Source organism: Protopterus annectens, chromosome 16.part0, assembly GCF_019279795.1.
Source record: "Protopterus annectens isolate FY-2018-M chromosome 16.part0, PAN1.0, whole genome shotgun sequence".
NCBI classification, from domain to species: Eukaryota; Metazoa; Chordata; order Ceratodontiformes; family Protopteridae; genus Protopterus; species Protopterus annectens.
Window position 1 is genome coordinate 640,666,348 of NC_056750.1, and position 21,400 is coordinate 640,687,747.

At 45.0% G+C, this 21,400-nt stretch overlaps 2 protein-coding genes across 4 annotated transcripts in view; both read left to right on the forward strand.

The window, feature by feature from the left end:
- The window catches only part of REC8 (REC8 meiotic recombination protein), a 1,573,438-nt gene that overhangs the window by 1,088,420 nt on the left and 463,618 nt on the right, over nt 1-21,400 (forward strand). The gene's annotated exons all lie outside the window — the stretch shown is intronic.
- Nucleotides 1-21,400, forward strand: part of LOC122790446 (RNA-binding protein 39-like) — a 758,269-nt gene that overhangs the window by 699,439 nt on the left and 37,430 nt on the right. For all 3 annotated transcript variants that reach the window (XM_044057983.1, XM_044057982.1, XM_044057984.1), the window contains exon 13: nt 2,808-2,886. In XM_044057983.1, the coding sequence (XP_043913918.1) occupies nt 2,808-2,886 (79 nt within the window). The remainder of the gene's footprint in view (nt 1-2,807; nt 2,887-21,400) is intronic.

The following is a 21,400-nucleotide window of genomic DNA, read 5'->3' on the forward strand; positions in this document are numbered from 1 at the left end:
AAACTATTCTGATGCCTTACAAGTGGTCCCTGAATCGTCTAGTTGCAGAACGAATCTTCAGCAGATGGGGTCAGCCTTGCTTCAACCTTTTTGCCAGCCCCCTCAATTCCAAATGCAGCAGCTACTTCACGCTGACCCCCCCCCAGGGACGCTCTAGTTCACGATTGGCCCTCGAGTCTGCTTTATGCTTTCCCTCCATTTCCCTTGCTGTCAAAAGTGATTCAGAAAGCGCAATCCTTGGGAAGCAGAATGATTCTGATTGCTCCACACTGGCCTTGTCAAGTCTGGTTCCCCTTTTTCCACCCCTACATTGTGGTCACACCTTGGATTCTGGACCCACAACCAGATTTACTGACACATGTCGGGGACACTACCACCCCTCTCTGCGGACCCCCCGGTTGACAGCCTGGCTACTCCATTTCCGTCGTTGGTTAGGCTTCATCACTTTTCACCTGAGGTAGTTCATATTTTATCTTCCTCTCATAAGCCCTCTACTAGGAAGATTTATTCTAGCAAATGTAAGAGGTTTTCTATTGGGCTCATACCCAAGGAATTGACCCTTACACAGCCCCAATTGCTTCAATCTTGGAGTTTTTGTCTATGCTTTTCCATCAGGGCTCAGCGTCAGCTACCATTAAAGTTCAATTGGCAGCGATTTCTAATTTTCATGTTGCTGATGAGCCTAGTCTGATGGCTCACAGACTCTGTAAGGCTTTCCTGAAGGGCACTCTATTACTCTGTCCTCCGGTCTCAGAACCTATCATGCCCTGGGATCTAAATGTTGTCCTGCAAGCCCTTACTTCGCCACCCTTCGAGCCTGTAACTACCTGCGACTTAAAATTCTTGACCTGGAAAACTGCCTTTTTAATAGCCATCACTTCAGCCGGGCAAGTTTCAGAAATTCAAGCCCTTTCTATCAAACCTCCATACTTGATCTTTCATAAGGACAGGGTTTCTCTTAGACCAAACCCTTCCTTTCTTCCTAAAGTGGCGTCCATATCTAATATTAATCAATCTATTGAGTTGCCAGTATTTTTTCCCCGTTTTTCAAGCAAGGCAGAATTTAAATTTCATCAATTGGATGTACACAGTTACGTTTCTGTCTGCACCGAACTAAAGATCTCCGAAAATCTGATCAACTTTTTGTCTCCTTTTCGGAAAACAAAATTGGGTCCCCTGTCTCCAAAATCACCGTATCCAGAAGGATTTCCAATTACATCTCTTTCGCTTATTCCGCAGGAGGTAAAGACCTACTGTTTCCGGTCAGGGCTAACTCTACTCGGGCTGTATCTACATTTACAGCCTATCAAGCCAGATTATCTATGGATGATATTTGTGCGGCAGTTACTTTGGCTTCTCCTCACACATTTGTTACTCATTACAAGTTGGACGTGGTATCTAGGGGCAGGTCTTCCTTTGGATCCACAGTACTCAGAAGTATCTTCCTATGAGCATCCCAGGATGTAGGTGCTAGGGACATTGTCCAACTGGTAAGAATGTAGGCAGGATTGGACTAGTTAACATAAAGAAGTTATGTACTCACCATAACGTTCGATGTATGTAGTCCGTCTCGCCTCACATTCTTACTTACCCTTCCACCTTCCTGGAGGATCTAGAGGTTAGGTTTGATTTGTACTCACCATAACGTTCGATGTATGTAGTCCGTCTCGCCTCACATTCTTACTTACCCTTCCACCTTCCTGGAGGATAAGGTCTGATTTACAGAGTTCACTTCACTTTTAGCTTATTATTCTTTACCTGGATGTTGTTATGCATGGGGTATGAATGAGTGTTCGTAGCAAACTAGATCTGGGGATATGGAGCAGTGCAGCATGGGATACCTGCTTAGCCTAGCCAATAGAAGACTTCGAGCTAGAAAAGTTTGGCCGAGTTGGAACCGATATTCGGCTCTGAACCCACGGGTAAGAATTTGAGGCGAGATGGACAATGTACGTCGAACATTATGGTGAGTACATAACTTCTTGATATATTGCCCCTGAATGGTTCCCTGTTTGGGCTCCTAACCTGGTTAATTTTGTCTTCAGCAAAAGCTAATAGAGCAGTTGCTGTGGCTTGAAATGTTTTTCCACAAAATTGTTGCTGCTGCAGTGTTTTTGTGTTTAATCATTTAGCTACTGGTTTGTAAGGAGTAACAAAAAATGGCAAAGATCAATGTCCAACAGGTTAGTAGTATATTGAAATTTGCTGCCTGCCTTTTTAATGCTTAGACAGCGACTCTCCTTTGTTAGCGAGGAGGTCTGTAAGTGTACATTCTGTAGCCTGGGGAATATTAGGGTGTAGTCTGAGGAATGAGTATAAGCAGACCCAATCAGGTGGGGAGGGATAGGATTGAAGCCAGACCTCCCTCAACACTGAGACAGTGGTCTTCGCATTTCTTGTAGGCAAGCTGAAACAGTTAAGATGGAAGAGTGTAAACAGTCTTTGTGACCGTGTCCCCCTTTCCTGTTTGTATCACTCTACTGAGATTGGGTAATCACCTCTTCATAGAGAACATATTGTCTTAAAACATATTGTGGAGGGCTGATGGCCAACATACAGGGATGCAGAATTTTTTTTTTGGGGGGGGGGGGGTCCTGTATTTTAATATTTGAAAACTTGCCTTTTAGATGCAGTGTTCTTGCTTTATTGGGAGTTATTTTGTATTCATTGTTGACCCTTTTTTGAAGGGTTGCTTTACATGTTCTGATTTTAATTTTGAGTGAAGGTTTTCTGTTTGATTTATATTAAGTCACCAAGAGAGAATTTTGCTTAGTTCTATGTGGTTAGCATATTTTTTTTCCTCATAGGACTTAATCAATCTATGGCCTTGACTGCTCCCATAGCAACTCAGTGTTTTCAGCTTTCGAACATGTTCAACCCCCAAACGTAAGTTTTTTGCTGATTTTTGATACTGTATTTTAAAAGTTAATAGAGAATGTGTTGTAATACATTTTGTTGAAATGAGTTTCTAGTTTACTGCATGTTAATTAACATTTATAATTAGTGCTGTAATAAGAAAATGTTAGTAATCCGAGTTTGAAATGCTGTTGACTTTCCTTTGGCTTCAAAACAGACTTGAATGACTGTCCAAACACAGTCTGATTCTAAAATGAATGCTTGTTTGGACAATTTGTTTTTAATATCCATTTTATTTCATTGCGCTTATGTACACAGTTTTGTTACTGCTGTATCCATGCTCTCCTCTATTGAAGATTTATTAGATTTGTGTGTCGTCATGCAATGTTTTTTTAGTTACATGGATTTGAGTCATGGAAGATTTAGTCAGAGGTCATACTTTCCTTTGGGACTACTTTGAGATTCACTTTTGCTTTATTTAGCTCACCTACAAATATCGTCTCAGCAGTTGATCACATGACCCACCTAGCCAGTCACTGATTTGCTGAGCTGAAGGCTTTGCTTGTTTACAAAAGTCCTCTGACCTGACTCCATTGCCTTTTCAAAAAGTCCATACCAGTCTTCACTGGGTCAGCACATTGTATGGTTCTTGCATAGTTTTCATTGTTTGCTCTTGGACCATAAGTTTCTATGCATTCTTTTTAATATTTAGTTCTATACTGTGGATCCTTTGGAATGCAGTTGAATATGGTGGAAAAATGTACAGTTACAATTGCTGGAGGAAGATGATGGTACTTTACTTCATACCATTCTTTCTTGCATTTCTTTGTGTATGTTCATCTTTTTGGATGTTTTGATGGAGTTTCTCCAATGTAAGTTTGAGACTGTTTTTGTATGGTTATCGATACTGTTATGTATAGTTTGGTCAGTCTTCACGTAGTATCTGCCTGGACATGTACAAAATTAGATGTTTAAGTCTCTACTGGAGTAATAACTTCAAGGATCTCTGCTGGAGTAATAACTTCAAGGATCTGTGCTTCAGCTAGAGTCCTACATCTGACCAGAGTTTCTTAGCTGTTTCCATTTGACTTTTCATCTCCTGCACCTGAACAGTCTGCACATTCATGTATAAAGACAGACATACAGTTGGCAGTCTTCAGTTCTTTTTGCTGAGTGTGATGTGTATGCAGCCGTTTTAGTCCATTGGACCAGACCATGAGTGGAAGAGTGTAGTAAATACTCCCTGGAGATTTGAGTTATAACGCTTTCTAGCAGAGCTTTGCTATTTATAGTAGCATCTGTATAAAGCTTAATTTTTCATGTGTGTTTTTTTTTTTTTTAAGACTAGGTGTTGTCAGGTGGAGGTCTGGGGAGGCTGGCCAAGACGAATGTGTGCTTGCAAAAGTTGACAGTTTCATGACATGCCTGAAAAATTCTTGATGTCCTATTCCCATGTTGCAGTATTCGACATATGGGTTTTACTCCTCTTGCTTTGCAAATGTCCGGCCAGTGTACAAAAGTTTTCAGTCCCTGTATGGTGCGTGGGACATCTGACGAGGCTCAGGGAATGTGGGAAAAGTGACGTCTGCACGCACCAGCCCTCAGAAGTTCTCAGCCACCAGTCGAACACCAGGTGTTCCTGCCTTCATGACAGGTTTGATTCGAGAAATCAGTTAAGTGCCCCGTTGGGGAATCTTTCAGTCCTTTTCTTTCATTTAATGCTTGTTCATGTCATTCAGAAAGGCAAGTGTAAGTGTGGCTGTCAGTACCTCACAGGAACGCCCACGATAAGTGCCTCTTTTGTTTGGGATGGTCGCAAGATTACAAAGCCTGATCCATTTGTCAGACGTTCATGCCCAAAACATTGCACAGCAATTTGCACATGCTTAACTTGCATTTAGAAGATCAAAGGTTAATGCAAATAGCATAAGGGATGGAGAGTTCCTCCGACATACCTACGGAACCACCAAAAGAGAAAGCCAAGACTATACAGCATACTACTTCAGCTGCACCTCTTGCATCCAACTCCCTCAGCCTGTGGCTGTTGATGCGGTAGAGAAATCAGGCTCTGCTGCCTCTGATATAGAGGGTACCTCCACAGAAGCCACACAATCCTGCGCGCTGAACACATACACAGAGGCTTTATCGGCATTGGTTTCCGATGCTGGGGGGAACTAATGCTTTAAGTAGGTCCATTGGATCCCTCCGGATGTTCTTCATGTTTCACTGTTGCAGTCATTACATTTGGGTAACCTGCTGGCAGGTTGCCCTTAGTCGGCCTGATTAACAAAGTCTTGGGTACTGCGTTGGTTGCTGTCCCTTCTTCCATGACGTCTGGTCGTCAGGGGTGTAAAACATGCAGCCGATGCCATTACATTAGTCTTTCTTGCCGCGCAGTGCCCGAAGCAGAAGCAGTTCGCAAGTGCCGGTCGGCCGATTTCTGAAATTTTTGTTTTCGAGTTTCAGAACCAAAGTCTTTAACTAAAAAGCTAAGTACCTTGTTGGGGAAACTTTTTCTTGCTCCTTACTAATAACAGTATCTCAGAGGGGCCAAAAACTTAAGACCACCCAGAAGTGCTCCCACCCCTGCCTGGGAGCTCAATTTTGTATTGGAAAAATTCACTCTCCCTCCTTTCGAGCCAGCTGCTACTGCAGACTTAAAATTTCTCTCCTGGAAAACAGCTTTCCTTTTAGCAGTCACTTTAGCTAGAAGGATTTCTGAATTACAGGCTATGGCAGTGGAGCCTTTCATTATTTTTCATGCGGACAGGTTGTCTCTCGGGACCAGTCCATCCTTCATGCGTAAGGTGCTATCCAGTGTGGCTCTTAATCAGACCATTCATTTTCCAACCTTCTTTTCCAATCCACAGAACAAGGGGGAACGGATTCTGCATTCATTGGATGTACACGGACAACTTAGATTTTACTTAAACAGGACAAAATCTCAAAGAAAATCTGAACTACTACTGGTGGCATTTGCTGCAGGGGCAAAGGGAAAGGCTGTTTCAAAGCAGACTATTTCCAAATGGATAAGCCATTGTATTAGTTTTCTGCTATATGCACCATGGTAAAACTATCCCCCAGGGCATCAGATCTCATTCCACCAGGGCTGCATCTACTTCTACAGCCTTTCTCAGAGGTATTCCTACCAGAGACATTCTAGAAGCTGCTACCTGGAGCTCAGTCAGTACGTTCACCAAATATTACCATTTACCTTTCTTCTCTAAATCTAGAGCTGGCTTTGCCTCTGCTGTCCTGCAGGGCCGTATAGCAGGTCGTAATACTGTATAAATCCATCCTCCCAACCATAGCTTTGGGAATCTACCCAAATGTAATGACTGCAACAGTGAAACACGAAGAACATAGTACAGTTGTGTACACTTACCATAAATGTAGATGTTTGAGTGTATTCACTGTTGCAGTCCTGGTTGCCCTCCCTCCAGCCCCCCTTTTTTTCTCTGGCTATACCTCTACTTTCTTTCAGTATGCTTAAAAGCCCTTTTGGTGTATTTGCTTTTGGGATTGGAGGTATAATTTTTTTGTGTTCAATTTTATTTGCTCCCCATTTGGGGGGCACTTGACATCTGGGGCAAAAGAACTGATGTAATGGCATTAGCTGCATGTTTTATACCCCTGACGTCATGGAAGAAGGGACAGCAACTGATGCAGGTCCCAAGACTTTGTTAATCAGGCCGACTGAGGGCAACCTGCCAGAATATTATCCAAATGTTATGACTGCAACAGTGAATACACTCTTAACATCTACATTCATACATACAGCTTGTACATTTATGTTAAGTGTATACAGCTGAACTTTCCTTACAGTCTCCAAACTCCAGGCCTTCCTCCCTTCAGATGCCTGCTAGGCCTCTAAAAAAAGAGGAGAAAAGGAAGCATATTTTTACCCCGACTGAAAGCATGCCTGACTAGCAGGCTTTCAGCCAAAGTCTGTTTAATGCTTTCATGGCCTTGCGGCCTACCTCTGTAGGGACTCCTAACATCCCACCTTCCATTCTGAGTCCAAGGCCTCAAACCACAGACCCAACCGTGAGGGAAGAGGAACATCTCTTTGATTCTTCTTCTGAGAATGCACTTTCTTACACTTCCCAGCTTCCTTCTCCCATGGGGTATGGTTCCCCAGAGGAAAAAATCTGTTGACCCTGACTCCCCTGCTGAGGATTTGACTTTTGGGGAAACAATTTCCAAGATGAAAGAACATTTTAAATGGGAATCCTCTGAAATGACTGAGGTCCAAAAAATATATTATGCCCTCATTCAGATGGGTTCCCCAAGCCAGTCTGCTGTTCCCCCAATTTTGCCTGCCTGCCTTCTCAGCATCCTTAAGTCCTGACTCGCAACCACCTGCTCCACGGAGGCCCCATAGACTTTATAAAGTCCCTGAGACTGCAAAGTACCTCCTCAAGTGTCCACCAGCAGACCCTGCCACCATCTCCATTTCCACAGATAAGTCATCTAAAATCGTACCCGCCACCACTTTACTACCTGCTGACAAAGACAGCAAAACTGTGGAGCATCTGGGTAAGAATCTACACCTCTGCCACTCTGTCCTTCAGAGCTATTAACTACCAGAGACACATGGCTAAGTATGCCTTATCACTCCTGGAGAAAGCCTCCAATGAGTTGGCTGGTACACCAGATGGTGCTGCCAAAGCTTCACTGTCTTCCCTTCTGGCTCTCACCTCCCAGGTCACCAGGCAGTCAAAGTGCAGTTATGATGCTGCTGAAGTCTCAGCAAGGTCAGCAGCATCAGCAGCTGCCTTAAGAAGGCACTCCTGGCTGCACTTCCAGCCCCTTCTATATGTTTTCAGGGCAAAGTTGATTGCCGCCCCTGGACAACCCAGCGTTATTTGATGCAAAAGTGGCTGATTTGTTTAAGTCACTTCAGCAAAAGGGGAAAGAAATGCAAGATTTAAAACACCTGGTAGTCTCCCCATCCCTAAATTTCAAAGAAACTACCCAGCTTAAGCACAGTTCATTAGAAAACATTCTCGCCCTGCTGCTCCCTCTAGATCTATAAAACCTGCCATCAAGCAACCCCCTCCCAGTTAGAGCTACACTACTCCTAGCCAGAGACCGTCCTTTCAAGACAAGGCAGGTAGCACCTGCCAGACTTAAACCCCTACCTTTTCTCTCTCTCCCCTGTCAGTTCGTCTGTTCACTGCCTCCCTGTGTGGGCATCCATCACCCCAGACAAATGGGTCATTTCAATTCTTCAAAATGGGTATTTGAGACCTGTATTATGCCTCCAAAGCGAAAAGGCATCCCACAACCTCCAAAACAACAGCTACACCTCCTGCAGCCACTACTCCAGGCACTGCTGGCTCCAAGGCACCATAAAACAAGTGCCCCTCTCAGAAAAAGGAAGAGGTTTCTACTCCAGGATTTTCCTGGTTCCTAGAAAAGACGGTCCTTTGAGACCAATTGTAGATCTCCCATATCTCAACCTATTCCTAAAGGTTACAGTCTTCAGGATGTTGACCCTACCCAGCCCTTTTTTCTGCCTTTATTCCCCAATGGTTTATGGCCACCTTAGTTGTAAAGGATGCCTGTCTTCACATTCCCATAAAACCCACTCCTGAAGTACCTGAGGTTTTTGCTGGGTCCTTCTCTTTCAATTCTCTGCCTTGCCCTTTGGGCTTTCCACTGCACCCAGTGTTTTCATTTATATGTTTGGCTCCAGTGATTTGCCTTCTGCAGGATAAGGGAATCCAGATATTCCCTTATCTGGGTGACCTGCTGTTACAAGCAGGTAACAAGGAGACTCTCCTGCAACATATATGCCTGGGTGTCTCCCTCCTATAGTCTCTGGGATTCCAGATAAATTATCCAAAATCCCACCTGGAACCTACTCAAGACATTGTTTTCTTGGGGTGCAGAATTAGGTCAAATGTCATGAAAGCCTACCTTCGCCAAAGGGTGGAAAATTTGACACGCCTACTTCTGGTACTTCAGTCAACAGAATTGACAACAAGGCAGTACCTCAGGTTCCTGGGCTACATGACAGCCTCTATCCCCATGTTACCATAAGCAAGACTTCATATGAGAAAGCTGCAACGGTACCTTTGGGTCTGTCTAGACACAACACTTCCACCCCTTGGAGTACAGGGTTCCCCTTCTTACATGCCTCAAACTAGAAATCCAGTGGTTGACATAAAATGACTCTCAATCCAGGTCTTCCCCTTCAGCTACCCCTACCCACACAAGTAATGCACACAGATCCCTCAGACTTGGGCTGGGGGAGCAACTCTGGGCCATCATACAGTGCAGGGTCTGTGGCCTGAGCCATACAGTCAAGAACACATCAGTGTTGGAGAGATGAGGACAATTCTCATGGCCCTTCAAGCCTTCCAACCATATCTCCAGAAAGGTCCACTAAATATTTTCACAGACAATGCCACAGTTATGAGGCATCTCAACAAACAGTAAGGGACGAAGTCCTAGTTACTTTGTAGACTCTCTCTCCCACTATGCGAATTGGCCACCTAACAGGGAGTGGTCCTGCAGGCAGTTTACATTCTTTCTCTACAGAACCCCCAGGCAGACTGTCTCATCAGAACCATCTCAAACGACCACGAATGGATGCTTCACAGGGATGTCTTCCTGGATCTAGTCCACCGGTTGGGTACACCTCAAATAGACCTGTTTGCCTCCTCCATCAACAGGCAGCTTCCTGGAATTTTGCACCAGGACATCACATCCTCAGGCAGTGGCAACAGGTGCCTTCTCAGTCTCATGGAAGGGGAGGTTTCTCTATGCATTCCCCCCTTCCCATTTGTCCAGACGGTCCTGCTGAAAATCCAGCAGAACAGACCAAATATTTTGTTGGTAACTCCATACTGGCCAAGACAGCATTGGTTCCCCCTGCTCTTATTGCTATCTAAGGGCAATCACAAGTTACCCTCAGAGTGGACCTTCTCAAACAGCACAAGGGACACCAAGTGCACCTCACCCCATGGCTGATATAATTCTGATTCCATTTACCAAAAACAGACTGCGAAATAATAAACATGTGCGTCTTCCAAGTTGAAAAATACTTTGCTAGTGTCTCCTGGTACCTCGGCTTATGCCTTAAAGGGATCCCTTCAGACACACTTACAATAAATAAGGACGTTCTTACTGTCCTGCAGGTGGCCAGGAAACCAAATACAAGAAGATCTTACCTTTCAAAGTGGAAGAGATTTTCTATATGGTGTCACAAAAGACAGCTGGACCCACTAGCAAGCGAGACCCCAGTAATTCTGTCTTACTTGTGCGAGTTACTGCAGACAGGATTGGCCTATTCCTCCATTAAAGCCCACCTGTCTGCAATTTCAGCATGCCTTCCTCTGGACCCCCCTCTAGCATCCAGACTACCAGCTAAGCTTTTTCTCAAAGGGGTTCTTTGCCCAAGGCTCCCAGAAAGCCATCCCCACACCAATGGAGACCTTAACTATGTTTTAGAAAAGCTCAAGCTCCCTCCATTTGAGCCAGCACACAAAGCTTCCTGAAATACTATACATGGAAAATGGTACTATTTTTGGCTCTGACCTCAACCAGAAGACTATCAGACCTACACGCCCGCATGGCTATTCCACCCTTCCTAGTTTTCCAGAATAACAGGGTTACTCTCAGAACTAACCCTTCATTCATGCCCAAGGTGGTGAATGACCTGTCCCTGAATCAAGCCATCCACCTACTTACCTACTTCCCTAACTCACAAGGGGACAGGGAGAGTGTACTTCACTCCTTGGATGTTTACAGATAGGTCAGGTTTTACCTGCTTAAAACCAAGCCCATCAGACAGGCTGATCAACTCTGTCTCCTTCCACCGCAAAGCCCTAGGGAAGGCGGTAAGCAAACAAACTATCTCTACCTGGATCTCCAAAGCTGTCACTTTCTGCTACAAATACCATGGGAAATCCCTGCAAGGCACTGTCGAAGCACATTCCACCAGGGCTGTGGCTTCCTCAGGAGCCTTCTTCAAAGTTTTGGATAACTCTACTGTTCTTGAAGCAGCCACTTGGTCATCAGTGCACACCTTCACCAAACATAAGTTAGACCACATTTACAGGGCTGGGGCGGGTTTTATCAGGGCTGTCCTTCATGGATTCCTGGAAACCAGCCCTAGACCACTACCTCCTCCTTCACAGTGAGCTTTGGCACTCACCCATATGTTGAATACTGCAACGTGGGAATAGAAAGCCATAGAAACGTTGTGCAACATTTTACCATAAACATAGGTGTCCTTCTCTTCCATGTTGCATTATTCCTTCCCACCCTCCTTCCCCTCCTGTTAGACTGCATTTCCCTTTCTGTGCGGCACAGGACTGGCATTGCCCGTACTTGGACTGGTCCAACTGAGGCGTACAGTTCTGAGGTCTGGTGCGTGCAGATGTCACTTTTATGGCCCATGTCCCGAGCCACATTAGGCGTCCCACGCACCATATAAGGGCTGAAAACTTTTGTATACTGGCCGGATGTTTGCGAAGCAAGAGGAGTAAACCCATATGTTGAATACTGCAACATGGTAGGGAAGGGTACCTATGGTTATGGTAAGATTTTACACAACTTTTCTGTTTCAGGCCTCAACCATTAAGCCCATTGCTGACAAAATCTTTAAAAGCTAAAGCCTGAAGGGATGCTTTTATATCTCATTTAAATTGTGAGATATTAGTGGCATTTATCTATCATACGTCAGTGGTGTCTGATAGTCTTGCTGTAGGCCTGAGAAGTCATGTTAATGGTACAAATGTGGTGCTTATGCAGACCCTAGATGTTCATCGTGCTATGCAGCTGCAATCATCACACTTGGGTTATCCTGCCGTCAGGCGGTCCCGCAGTCGGCCTGAATTCCAAAGCCTTGGTCCAGCGTCTGTTGTCACTTCTTCCCTGACGTCAGTGCGGCAGGGGTATAAAAGAGGCAGCCAACGCCATTTTCTTCTGTCTTTCTTGCCGCGTGGTGCCCGAAGCAGAAGCAGTTCGCAAGTGCCGGTCGGCCAGCTCCTGAGATTTTCGAACAGAATTTCAGCCGAAGTCTTCTATAAAGCTAAGTACCCCATTGGGGAAACTTTTCTTGCCTCAGACCGATGTCAGACAAAGTTAATAATTGTATTTCTTGTGGGAAGCAAATACCTCATAAGGATTTTCATTCTTATTGTATTCCTTGCCTAGGCCCAGACCACGACGTTTCTGGTTGTCGGTTTTGTGCTAGGTTCAATAAACGCACTAATAAGCGTCGGGCTGATACCGCCCGACATTATTTTGGCAGAAAATTCAACTACATCATGTCATCGGAACCTCCGACAACCGCTATGTTTAAAAAACGCAAGGACAAAGACAGGCAGCCTAGACCAGATACCGAGGTCTCGGTTAGGCCTGCCGCCGGATCTTCGGTATTCAGTGAGGCACCTATGCAGCCCCTGACTACTGGAGATTTAGAAAATACGACTACCTCTCAATCAGAATCTACTGGGCCACTGGAGCCAGTTCCTCCTCCAACTCGCGGACGCCAGCCCTGGCGGCGATCCGGAGACTATGGACAGGCCTTCGGTTTCAGAAGGCGTCTTTAAACCGATGACTCTCTCAGTTAAGCCATACGCTAAGCTTCCAAAGGTTAAGAAACCGGGTCCACAGACTCCCACACAGGCCCCTATGCCTAAAAAACAGATGCTCAAAATGGCGGAGGACCTGATTACCCTTATCAGAGGTTCCCAGCCCCCTCCTGACAAAAGGCCTAGACTGGAGGAAGATTTACCACCTCCTGACCAGGAATCCATTTGCTCAGCAGACTCTGAGGAACAGGATTACCCCTTCCCTCTCTATGAAGACTCAGATGCTGAGGAGTCTATTCCCTCTGTCCCCCCCCCCCCCCCCTGAAGACTTCTCTTTTGGGGAAACCCTGCACACCATGAGAGAGCATTTCCACTGGGAAGGACAAGATTACTCTGACTCCAAGAAAAGACTGTGAGTTTCTTCTTCTACCTCAGCATAGACCCCTAGCCATTCCTCCTGTTTTAGACATTCTGGATGATGTCTGCACTGAATCCAGTCTAAATCCAGATTCCTTACCTCCAGCACCACCTAAACCAGACAGATACTATACTATCAAGTCCCTGACTCTCTCAAGTTTTTATATAAAAGCCCTGCTGCAGACCCAGAAACCATTTCCCAGGGTTCCAAAGGGGTTAAGGCCTCTACTGCTAAGAATCCACTACCTGCAGAAAGAGATTCCAGGGCATTAGAAAGATGGGGGAAAAAGTGTATACCTCTGCCACTTTGGCCATGAGGGCATTAAACTGCCAATTCCACATGATTAAATACCAGCAGTACTTGCTTACTCAGTTAAAACAGAAAATGATCCCTCAAACAGATCAACTAGATTTCAAAGGGATGCAAGATTTGTTGCATGCAGCAGAGCAAGTGGGAAAAACATACCTTGCAGTGTGGTTTTGATTCTTTGGAGGCCTCATGTAGAGCAGCGGTCACAGGGTCTGTAATACTAGACATGCTTGGCTAAAAGAGCAGACCTTACCAGAACATGTCAAAGCAAAGTTACTGGATGCTCCACTGCAAAAGGATGCGTTATTTGGTGTCAAAGCAGAGGAAGTTTTAAAGAAAATGGAAGAAAAGGCAAAATCAATGCACACAGTTTACAGGTGCAACCTCCTCGCTTCAGCAGAAACTGGCCATCAAAAAACTGGTCCTTTCCTGCTTCAGACAGACCCCAAAGGGGCAGGTACAGACGCCCTAGGGACAGAGGCCAGGCACAAGGTACCTTCAGGCCTAGACAGTGGCAAACAACAACTCAGAGGGGGAGACAGATCTCAACCCTTCAGAAAACAAACTCAATGACTTTCCTCTTCGCCTGCCAAGCAAAATTGCCCAGGCAGCACCTCTAGGAGGAAAACTGGCTCTTTTTCCACAAAATTGGCACATCATAACAAAGGACAAATGTGTTCTGGATATTACCTGAGGCTACAGATTTCACTTTCGCACTTTACCATGGATGAGAGGCATGCCAAATCTGCCAACAAACCAATGGGCAGAGGCACAAAAGCAAATTTCAGCTCTCATGAACACGAAAGCAATTCAAAAGGTACCTGCAAAAGAGCAAGGTCAAGGATTTTACTCAAGACAGTTTCTAGTACCAAGAAAGGACAAAGCCTGGAGACCCATCTTAGACCTTTCAATTCTAAACACGTACCTGGACATTCCCAAATTCAAAATCCGCACACTACAGCAGCTTCTTCCCATGCTGGGAAAGGAGTCTTGGCTGGTAACGTTGGACCTCCAAGAGGCATATCTGCATGTCCCTATCAGACAAGATTGCAGAAGATACCTCAGATTTTTGGCAGGCACAACACATTATCAATTCTTTGCATTGCCCTTTGGCTTATTTACTGCACCCAGAGTATTCACGAAATGCCTGGCATCAGTAGTTGCATACTGCAGACAACGAGGAATAGAAATATATCCATATCAGGACGACTGCCTGATCCAAGCGGACAGCAAAGCCATCCTACTACAGCATCTGGCATTTGTAACAAAGTTGCTAAGTTGCCTAGGGTACACAGTAAACAAAAAGAAGTAAAAACTAATACCCTCACAAGAAATAATTTTCCTGGGTGCCAGCTTGAATACAACGGCCCAAATGGCTTACCTCACGCCAGACAAGCAAAAACAACTGGCCCAGTACTTCAAAAAGATGGCAACTTCTACCCAGCTCACTGCAAGGAAATTCCTGCAGGCATTGGGGTACATGGCATCCTGCATTCAACTAATTGCATATGCAAGGCTGCATATGAGAAAACTACAATGGTACCTAAAAAGTGTTTGGTCCCAACACAGCACAGCCTCGAAGCAAGTATAACTCTCATTCCCTGCCTTCAGAAAGAGTTTCTATGGTGGGCTCAAGCATGCCAAGCAAACAAGGGCATTCCTTTTGTCTCACCTCCAGCAAACCAAACCTTGACAACAGATTCATCAGACTACGCCTGGGGTGCACACATGGCAGGACAATGCATACAGGGCAAATGGTCTGAAAACCAAAGGCATCTGCACATCAATCAAAAGGAGATTCTAGCTGTAATAAATGCACTAACAGCCTTCAAGGACCTCTTGCATCCAGGACAACTTCTAATAAGGACGGACAACACCACAGTTATGTGGTACATAAACAAACAAGGAGGAACGCACTCCTACCCACTATGCAGACAGGCAATGGACTTGTAGAACACAGCATTAACTTACCAAGTACAACTGCAAGCACAATTCCTGCCAGGAAAGGAGAACATATTGGCAGACGAATTAAGCAGAAATTTGAGACCTTCATGAGTGGAGACTACACCCACAAGTATTCTCAATGATAACTCAAAGGTGGGGACCACCAGACATAAATCTGTTTGCCTCAACCAACAATTGCCAGGTACAAAAATTTTGCACAAGGACTTATCCCCTGGCCTGGAAAGTGGATGCCCTATCATTCAGTTGGACAGCATTGTAAGTCTACACCTTCCCACGTCTGCCTCTACTGACCCAGGTATTACTGAAAGCCAGATCAGAGAGACCACAGATGATCCTCATTGCTCCGGACTGGCCACGTCAACACTGGTACCCACTACTACGAAACTTGAATCGCAGCCCTCCATGGATCTTACCTCAATTCCCTCTGCTGTTAACCCAACAAAACTCTCAGATCCTTCACAGTCAACTAAGGACCTTAAATCTAGCTGCATGGAAAATACCTTAAATTATCAAACAACACTTCTTTCAAAGGACGTCCAGAATGTCATTTTGGAGGCCAGTAGGCCCAGCACCAGAAAAACTTACTCAGACAAATGGAAAAGATTTTGTGTATGGAGCCAGGCCAGAAGCCTAAATCGTGGCATCCCAAATATTCCGCACATACTCCAATATCTAACTGAGATGCTACACAAAGGCCTTTCTTTCTCATCCATAAAGATCCATGCTTCAGCCTTTTCAGCTCACTATGATATGGTTCCTCCCATTTTTTCTCATCCTTTACTAAGGCAGTTTCTCAGAGGGGCAAAAAATATAAGACCCCCCCCCCCAGAAAACCACTAACTCCAACTTGGGATCTAAATTTTGTGCTGGAAAAGTTAAGACTTCCTCCTTTCGAACCAGCCTTTTCAGCAGAGCTTCAATACTTGTCATGGAAAACAGCCCTGCTGCTGGCTATCACCTCAGCACGCAGAGTCTCAGAACTGCAGGCATTTATGGCAGTGGAACCTTTCATCATTTTCCATCAGGACAGAGTATCTTTACGCACCAACCCTTCCTTCATGCCAAAGGTAGTATCCAGTGTGGCTCTCAATCAGACCATACACTTGCCCACCTTTTGTCCAAACCCACAGAATAAAGGAGAAAGACTCCTTCACTCTTTGGACATTCACAGACCGTTGCGTTACTATTTGGACAAGACGAAGGCCTTCAGAAAATCTGACCAACTCCTTGTAGCCTATGCACCAGGCTCAGAAGGAAAGGCAATTTCAAAACAGACCATCTCCAAATGGATAGCACATTGTATCCGCTTTTGCTACTCAAATCCATGGGAAAGTAGTGCCTGCTAGTATTAGGTCTCACTCTACCAGGGCTACAGCAACCTCAGCAGCCTTCCTCCGAGGAGTCCCAACAAAGGACATTCTGGAGGCAGCTACCTGGAGTTCAGTGCACACCTTCACCAAGCATTACCACCTTCCTCTATACTCAACAGCCAGAGCTGGGTTTGCCACTGCAGTTCTGCAGGGCATCTTAGCTGCACCTAACCCAGTTTAGCTCCTACCACCCAACCATAACTTTGGGACTCTACCCAAGTGTGATGACTGCAGCAGCATAGCACGATGAACATATTACAGTTTTGTACCTACCATAAATGTAGATGTTCGAGTGGTTATGCTGCTGCAGTCCAGGTTACCCTCCCTCCATCCCCTCTGCCTAACAAGGCTTTTCTTATACCTCCATGTACATCAACCTTTGGGATGCATGTCTATATGGTGTATTTGCTTACAACTAGTACTATTGTTTTTCACTAAGGTATGTTTTTGCAAGCTTCTTATTTTGCCTTCTTGGTTTGGGGCACCTGACATCTGGGGCAAGAAAAACTGAAGAAAATGGCGTCTGCTGCCTCTTTTATACCCCTGCCGCACTGACGTCAGGGAAGAAGCGACGACAACCGACGCCGGACCAAGGCTTTGGAATTCAGGCCAACTGTGGGACCGCCTGATGGCAGGATAACCCAAGTGTGATGACTGCAGCAGCATAACCACTCGAATATCTACATTTATGGTAGGTACAAAACTGTACTTTCTGGTGTCCAAGTTGCTTACATGTGGTGACATGTCTATGACGGCTGTGATTTTTGGGATAACTGAGTCGTATTGGGCCTGACCGTCGGTGACTACTTTGTGCCTCCAGTAAGGTGGCGCTTACTGATACAGCTCATAGAGTAGGGATTTTCTGTGGTGATAAGTCGGCAGCTGACAGAGGAATTTCTTTGCTTACTTCAGACTTCAATCAAAAGTATTAAGTCAGTCTGGGGGGGGGGGGTGATTGCATGCATATATGCATATATATATATATATATATATATATAAACCAGCAAAACCAGGATCCATTTTTACAGTGGTGGAGTTAACTGTTTTGCATGGCTGGCAATTGGACCAATCAAGATATTTGTCTCTAGATTATCCTCCACATGTGTAGCAGGGAGACTCTGTCCGTCCTACTTTTTCGTTGGTACCTGACCTCATCTAGGATGACCTAAATTACAAGTTGCCAATTTCCTGCTGCCTAGGCTACACGATACTGAGTGTGAGACTGTCTTGCCTTAGCCTCAGATGTCCCAGTGAATGACCTCCCCTTTGGTGATAACTTTGTCTTACGAGAGATTGTTTTCAATGACTAGCTACTAACATTTCTGATGTCAAATATAGTGCTTTGTAGTTGATAAATCTACAGAATTCAGGATTGTAACATTATTCTTGGGGGTTGTCCTAGATAGCCAGTTGAAATGGGTGGTTTTACTTGTAGGCTGTTAATGCTCAGACTTTTTCAAGTAGATCATGTAAAAACCTGTGTAGATGTCTGGGTAGGTCCTCAGGATGTCCTTTTATTCATCTTTTGCAATAGTCTTTACATGAGGGAGATGTTCTTTGTGTTTCACTGTTGCAGTCATTACATTTGGGTAATCTGCTGGCAGGTTGCCCTCAGTCGGCCTGATTAACAAAGTGTTGGGTCCTGCTTCGGTTGCTGTCCTTTCTTCCATGACGTCAGGTAGTCAGGGGTATAAAACATGCAGCTGACGCCATTACTTCAGTCTTTCTTGCCGCGTGGTGCCCGAAGCCGAAGCACTTCTCAAGTGCCGGTCGGCCGACTCCTGAAATTTTTGTTTTCGAGTTTCAGAACCGAAGTCTTCAACTAAAAGCTAAGTACCCCGTTGGGGAAACAACTTCTTGCTCCTTACCTATGTCAGTAAAAGTTAATAATTGCATTACTTGTGGGAAGCAAATACCTCATAAGGATTTTCATTTGTACTGTATTCCTGGCCTAGGCCCTGACCACAACGTACCTTGCTGTTGGTTTTGTGCTAAATTTAGTCAACACACATTTAAACGTCTGTATATATTTGCTTCTAAATATTTTGGCTCAAGATTTAGTTATCCAGAAATGTAGTCATTTAGCAGTCCAACTACCGGAATACCTAAAAAACGCAAAGAAAGACAGACTGTCTGGGTCCAAAACTGACTACGCTTCTCCTAAGCCAGTTCGCCAGTACTCCGCTGCTTTTGCAACCCCAGATATCCACTACTTCTGATTTGCAGGCCTCTACTGAGGTATGCCGCAAGGTGCTCCAGTTATGGAACCCGCGGATGTCTCTACCTTAGATGGGTCTGGAGCCACTGTGCAGGCACCGGCTTCTGAGGGTGTTTTCAGACCTACAGATTTGTATATTACACCGATGCCATCTTCAAAACTAAGGCCAAAATCTAAATCTATGTCTAAAAAAACAGACGCCTGGGCCACATGTGCAGGCCCCTATGCCTAAAAAACAAATGATCAAAATGGCTGAAGATTTAATTACTCTGATCAGGGGTAGCCAACTCCCTCCTTCTAAGAGGCCTAGGCAAGACATTGATTATGAATCTTCTGAACAGGATTTTATTTCTTCTGACTCTTCTAATGAACAGGATTTGTCTATTCCTACTTATGAGGACTCTGATGCAGAAGATTCCATTCCTTCTGCTTCTCCCCCTGAGGATTTTTCTTTTGGGAAAACTTTGCATACCTTAAGGGAACATTTCCACTGGGAAAGTCAGGATTCCTCTGAATCTAAAAAGAGACTTGGGGATTTTCTTCTTCTTCCTCACCTGAGGCCTTTGGCTATACCCCCTGTTCTAGACATTGTTGATGTTTATTCAGAATCTAGTATGGCTCCTGATTCTCTGCCTCAGGCTCCTTGTAAGCCAGACAGATACTACAGGCATCCTGACACCCACAAATTCCTTTTCAAAACTATTGCTGATCCTGAAACCATTTCTCAGGGTCCCAAGGGCATTAAGGCCTCTACTGCTAAAAATCCTACCCCTTCTGATAGAGACTCCAGGGCGCTTGATAGATGGGGTAAGAAGGTTTACACTTCTGCAACCTTGGCAATCAGGGCTTTAAACTTTCAATTTCATATGCTTAAATATCAACACCATATCATAGGACTAAAACGGAAAATGATGTTAATCTCTGACTGTGTGGAAAATAAAGATTTACAGGATTTATTCCATTCAGCTGAACAAGTTGGAAAACATACTTTACAATGTGGATTTGATTCCTTGGAGGCCTCTTGCAGGACTGCTGTAACTGGATCTGTGCTAAGAAGGCATGCTTGGCTCAAAGAGCAAACTCTGCCTGACCATGTTAAAGCAAAATTGTTGGATGTTCCTTTACAACAGGACCGGCTCTTTGGTAATAGGGCTGAGAAAGTGTTAAAGATGGAAGATAAAGCTAAATCTATGCAAACTGTGAAAGATTTCTTACAAGTGCAACCTCCAAGATTTAGTAGGCACCGGCCTACTAAGAACTGGTCTTTTCCAGTCCCTTCGAGAGCCGCTCAAGTCAAATCCAGACATTCCAAAGGCTCCAGGTTTCAGTCACAAGGAACTTTTAGAACAAAACAATGGGGTGCTTCCACCTTCAAATCTGGAAACAGCAAGGCACCTCCCTATGGTAAACAGTCTCAATGACTTCCCTCTGCAGTCACCAAGCACTTAACTTTTAGCCGCCCCTTTGGGGGGAAAACTGGCACTTCATGCACGAAACTGGGAGCTTATTACCCAGGATAAATGGGTTTTAAATATAGTAACCCAGGGGTACATATTTCATTTCCACAGGTTGCCAATCCCAAACGGATGGCCCGACCTGCCCCCAAATCAGTGGGCAGAGGCCCAGAAACAAGTTCTGTCCCTCATGAACATGGTGGGGGGGGGGGGGCTATTCAACCAGTACCAGAAGAGGAAAAGGGACAAGGTTTCTATTCAAGACTTTTACTGGTACCCAGAAAAGACAAATCATGGCGTCCAGTTCTGAACTTATCCACTCTAAACACTTTTCTGGATATTCCAAAATTCAAGATGCTGACTCTTCAACAGTTACTACCTATGCTAGGCAAAGTTGCTTGGTTGGTAACTCTAGACTTAAGAGGCTTACCTGAATATCCCAATCAGGGAATCTTGCAGAAGATACCTCCGCTTCAAAGCAGGCTACTTGCATTACCAGTTTTCTGCACTGCCCTTTGGCTTATCTACTGCGCCCAGTGTCTTCAGAAAGTGCCTGGCTCCAGTAATTGCATTTTGCAGGCAAGGAAATATTCAAATATATCCGTACCTGGACGATTGTCTAATTCAGGCAGAAAACAAGGACATTCTTCTAAAGCATCTGGCGTTTGTAAAAAGGGATGTCCTTCAAGGATGCATCTGCAGTCATAACATATGGGTTGTCCTGCCTCAGGCAGCCCTCGGTCGGCCCGATTCCAAAATCTGGGTCTGGCCTCGGCTGATGTCGCACTTTACCCAACGTCATAGCTCCTGGGATATAAAGGCATCAGCCGACGCCATTTTCCTCAGTCTTTCTTGCCGCGCGGTGCCCGAAGCAGAAGCTGTTCGCAAGTGCTGGTCGGTCAGATCCAGAGATTTCAGCTACCGAAGACTTCTAAAAAAGCTAAGTACCCCGTTGGGGACTCTTTCTTGCCTCAGCCGATGTCAGACAAAATAAATAATTGTTTAACTTGTGGGAAACAAATACCTCATAAGGATTTCCACTCTTATTGCCTTCCTTACTTAGGCCCAGACCACGACGTATCAGCTTGTTTAGCCTGTGCCTCCTTCAACCGACGGACACTTAGACGTCGGTCGGAGTTTGCAGAAGAGTTTTTTGGTCCAGCCTTTGCATATAAAATGCCGTCGGGGACTCCGACTACACATTTAGCTAAAAAGCGCAAGGAAAAGGACCGACACTCGCGGCCCGCGGTTTTGGCTGA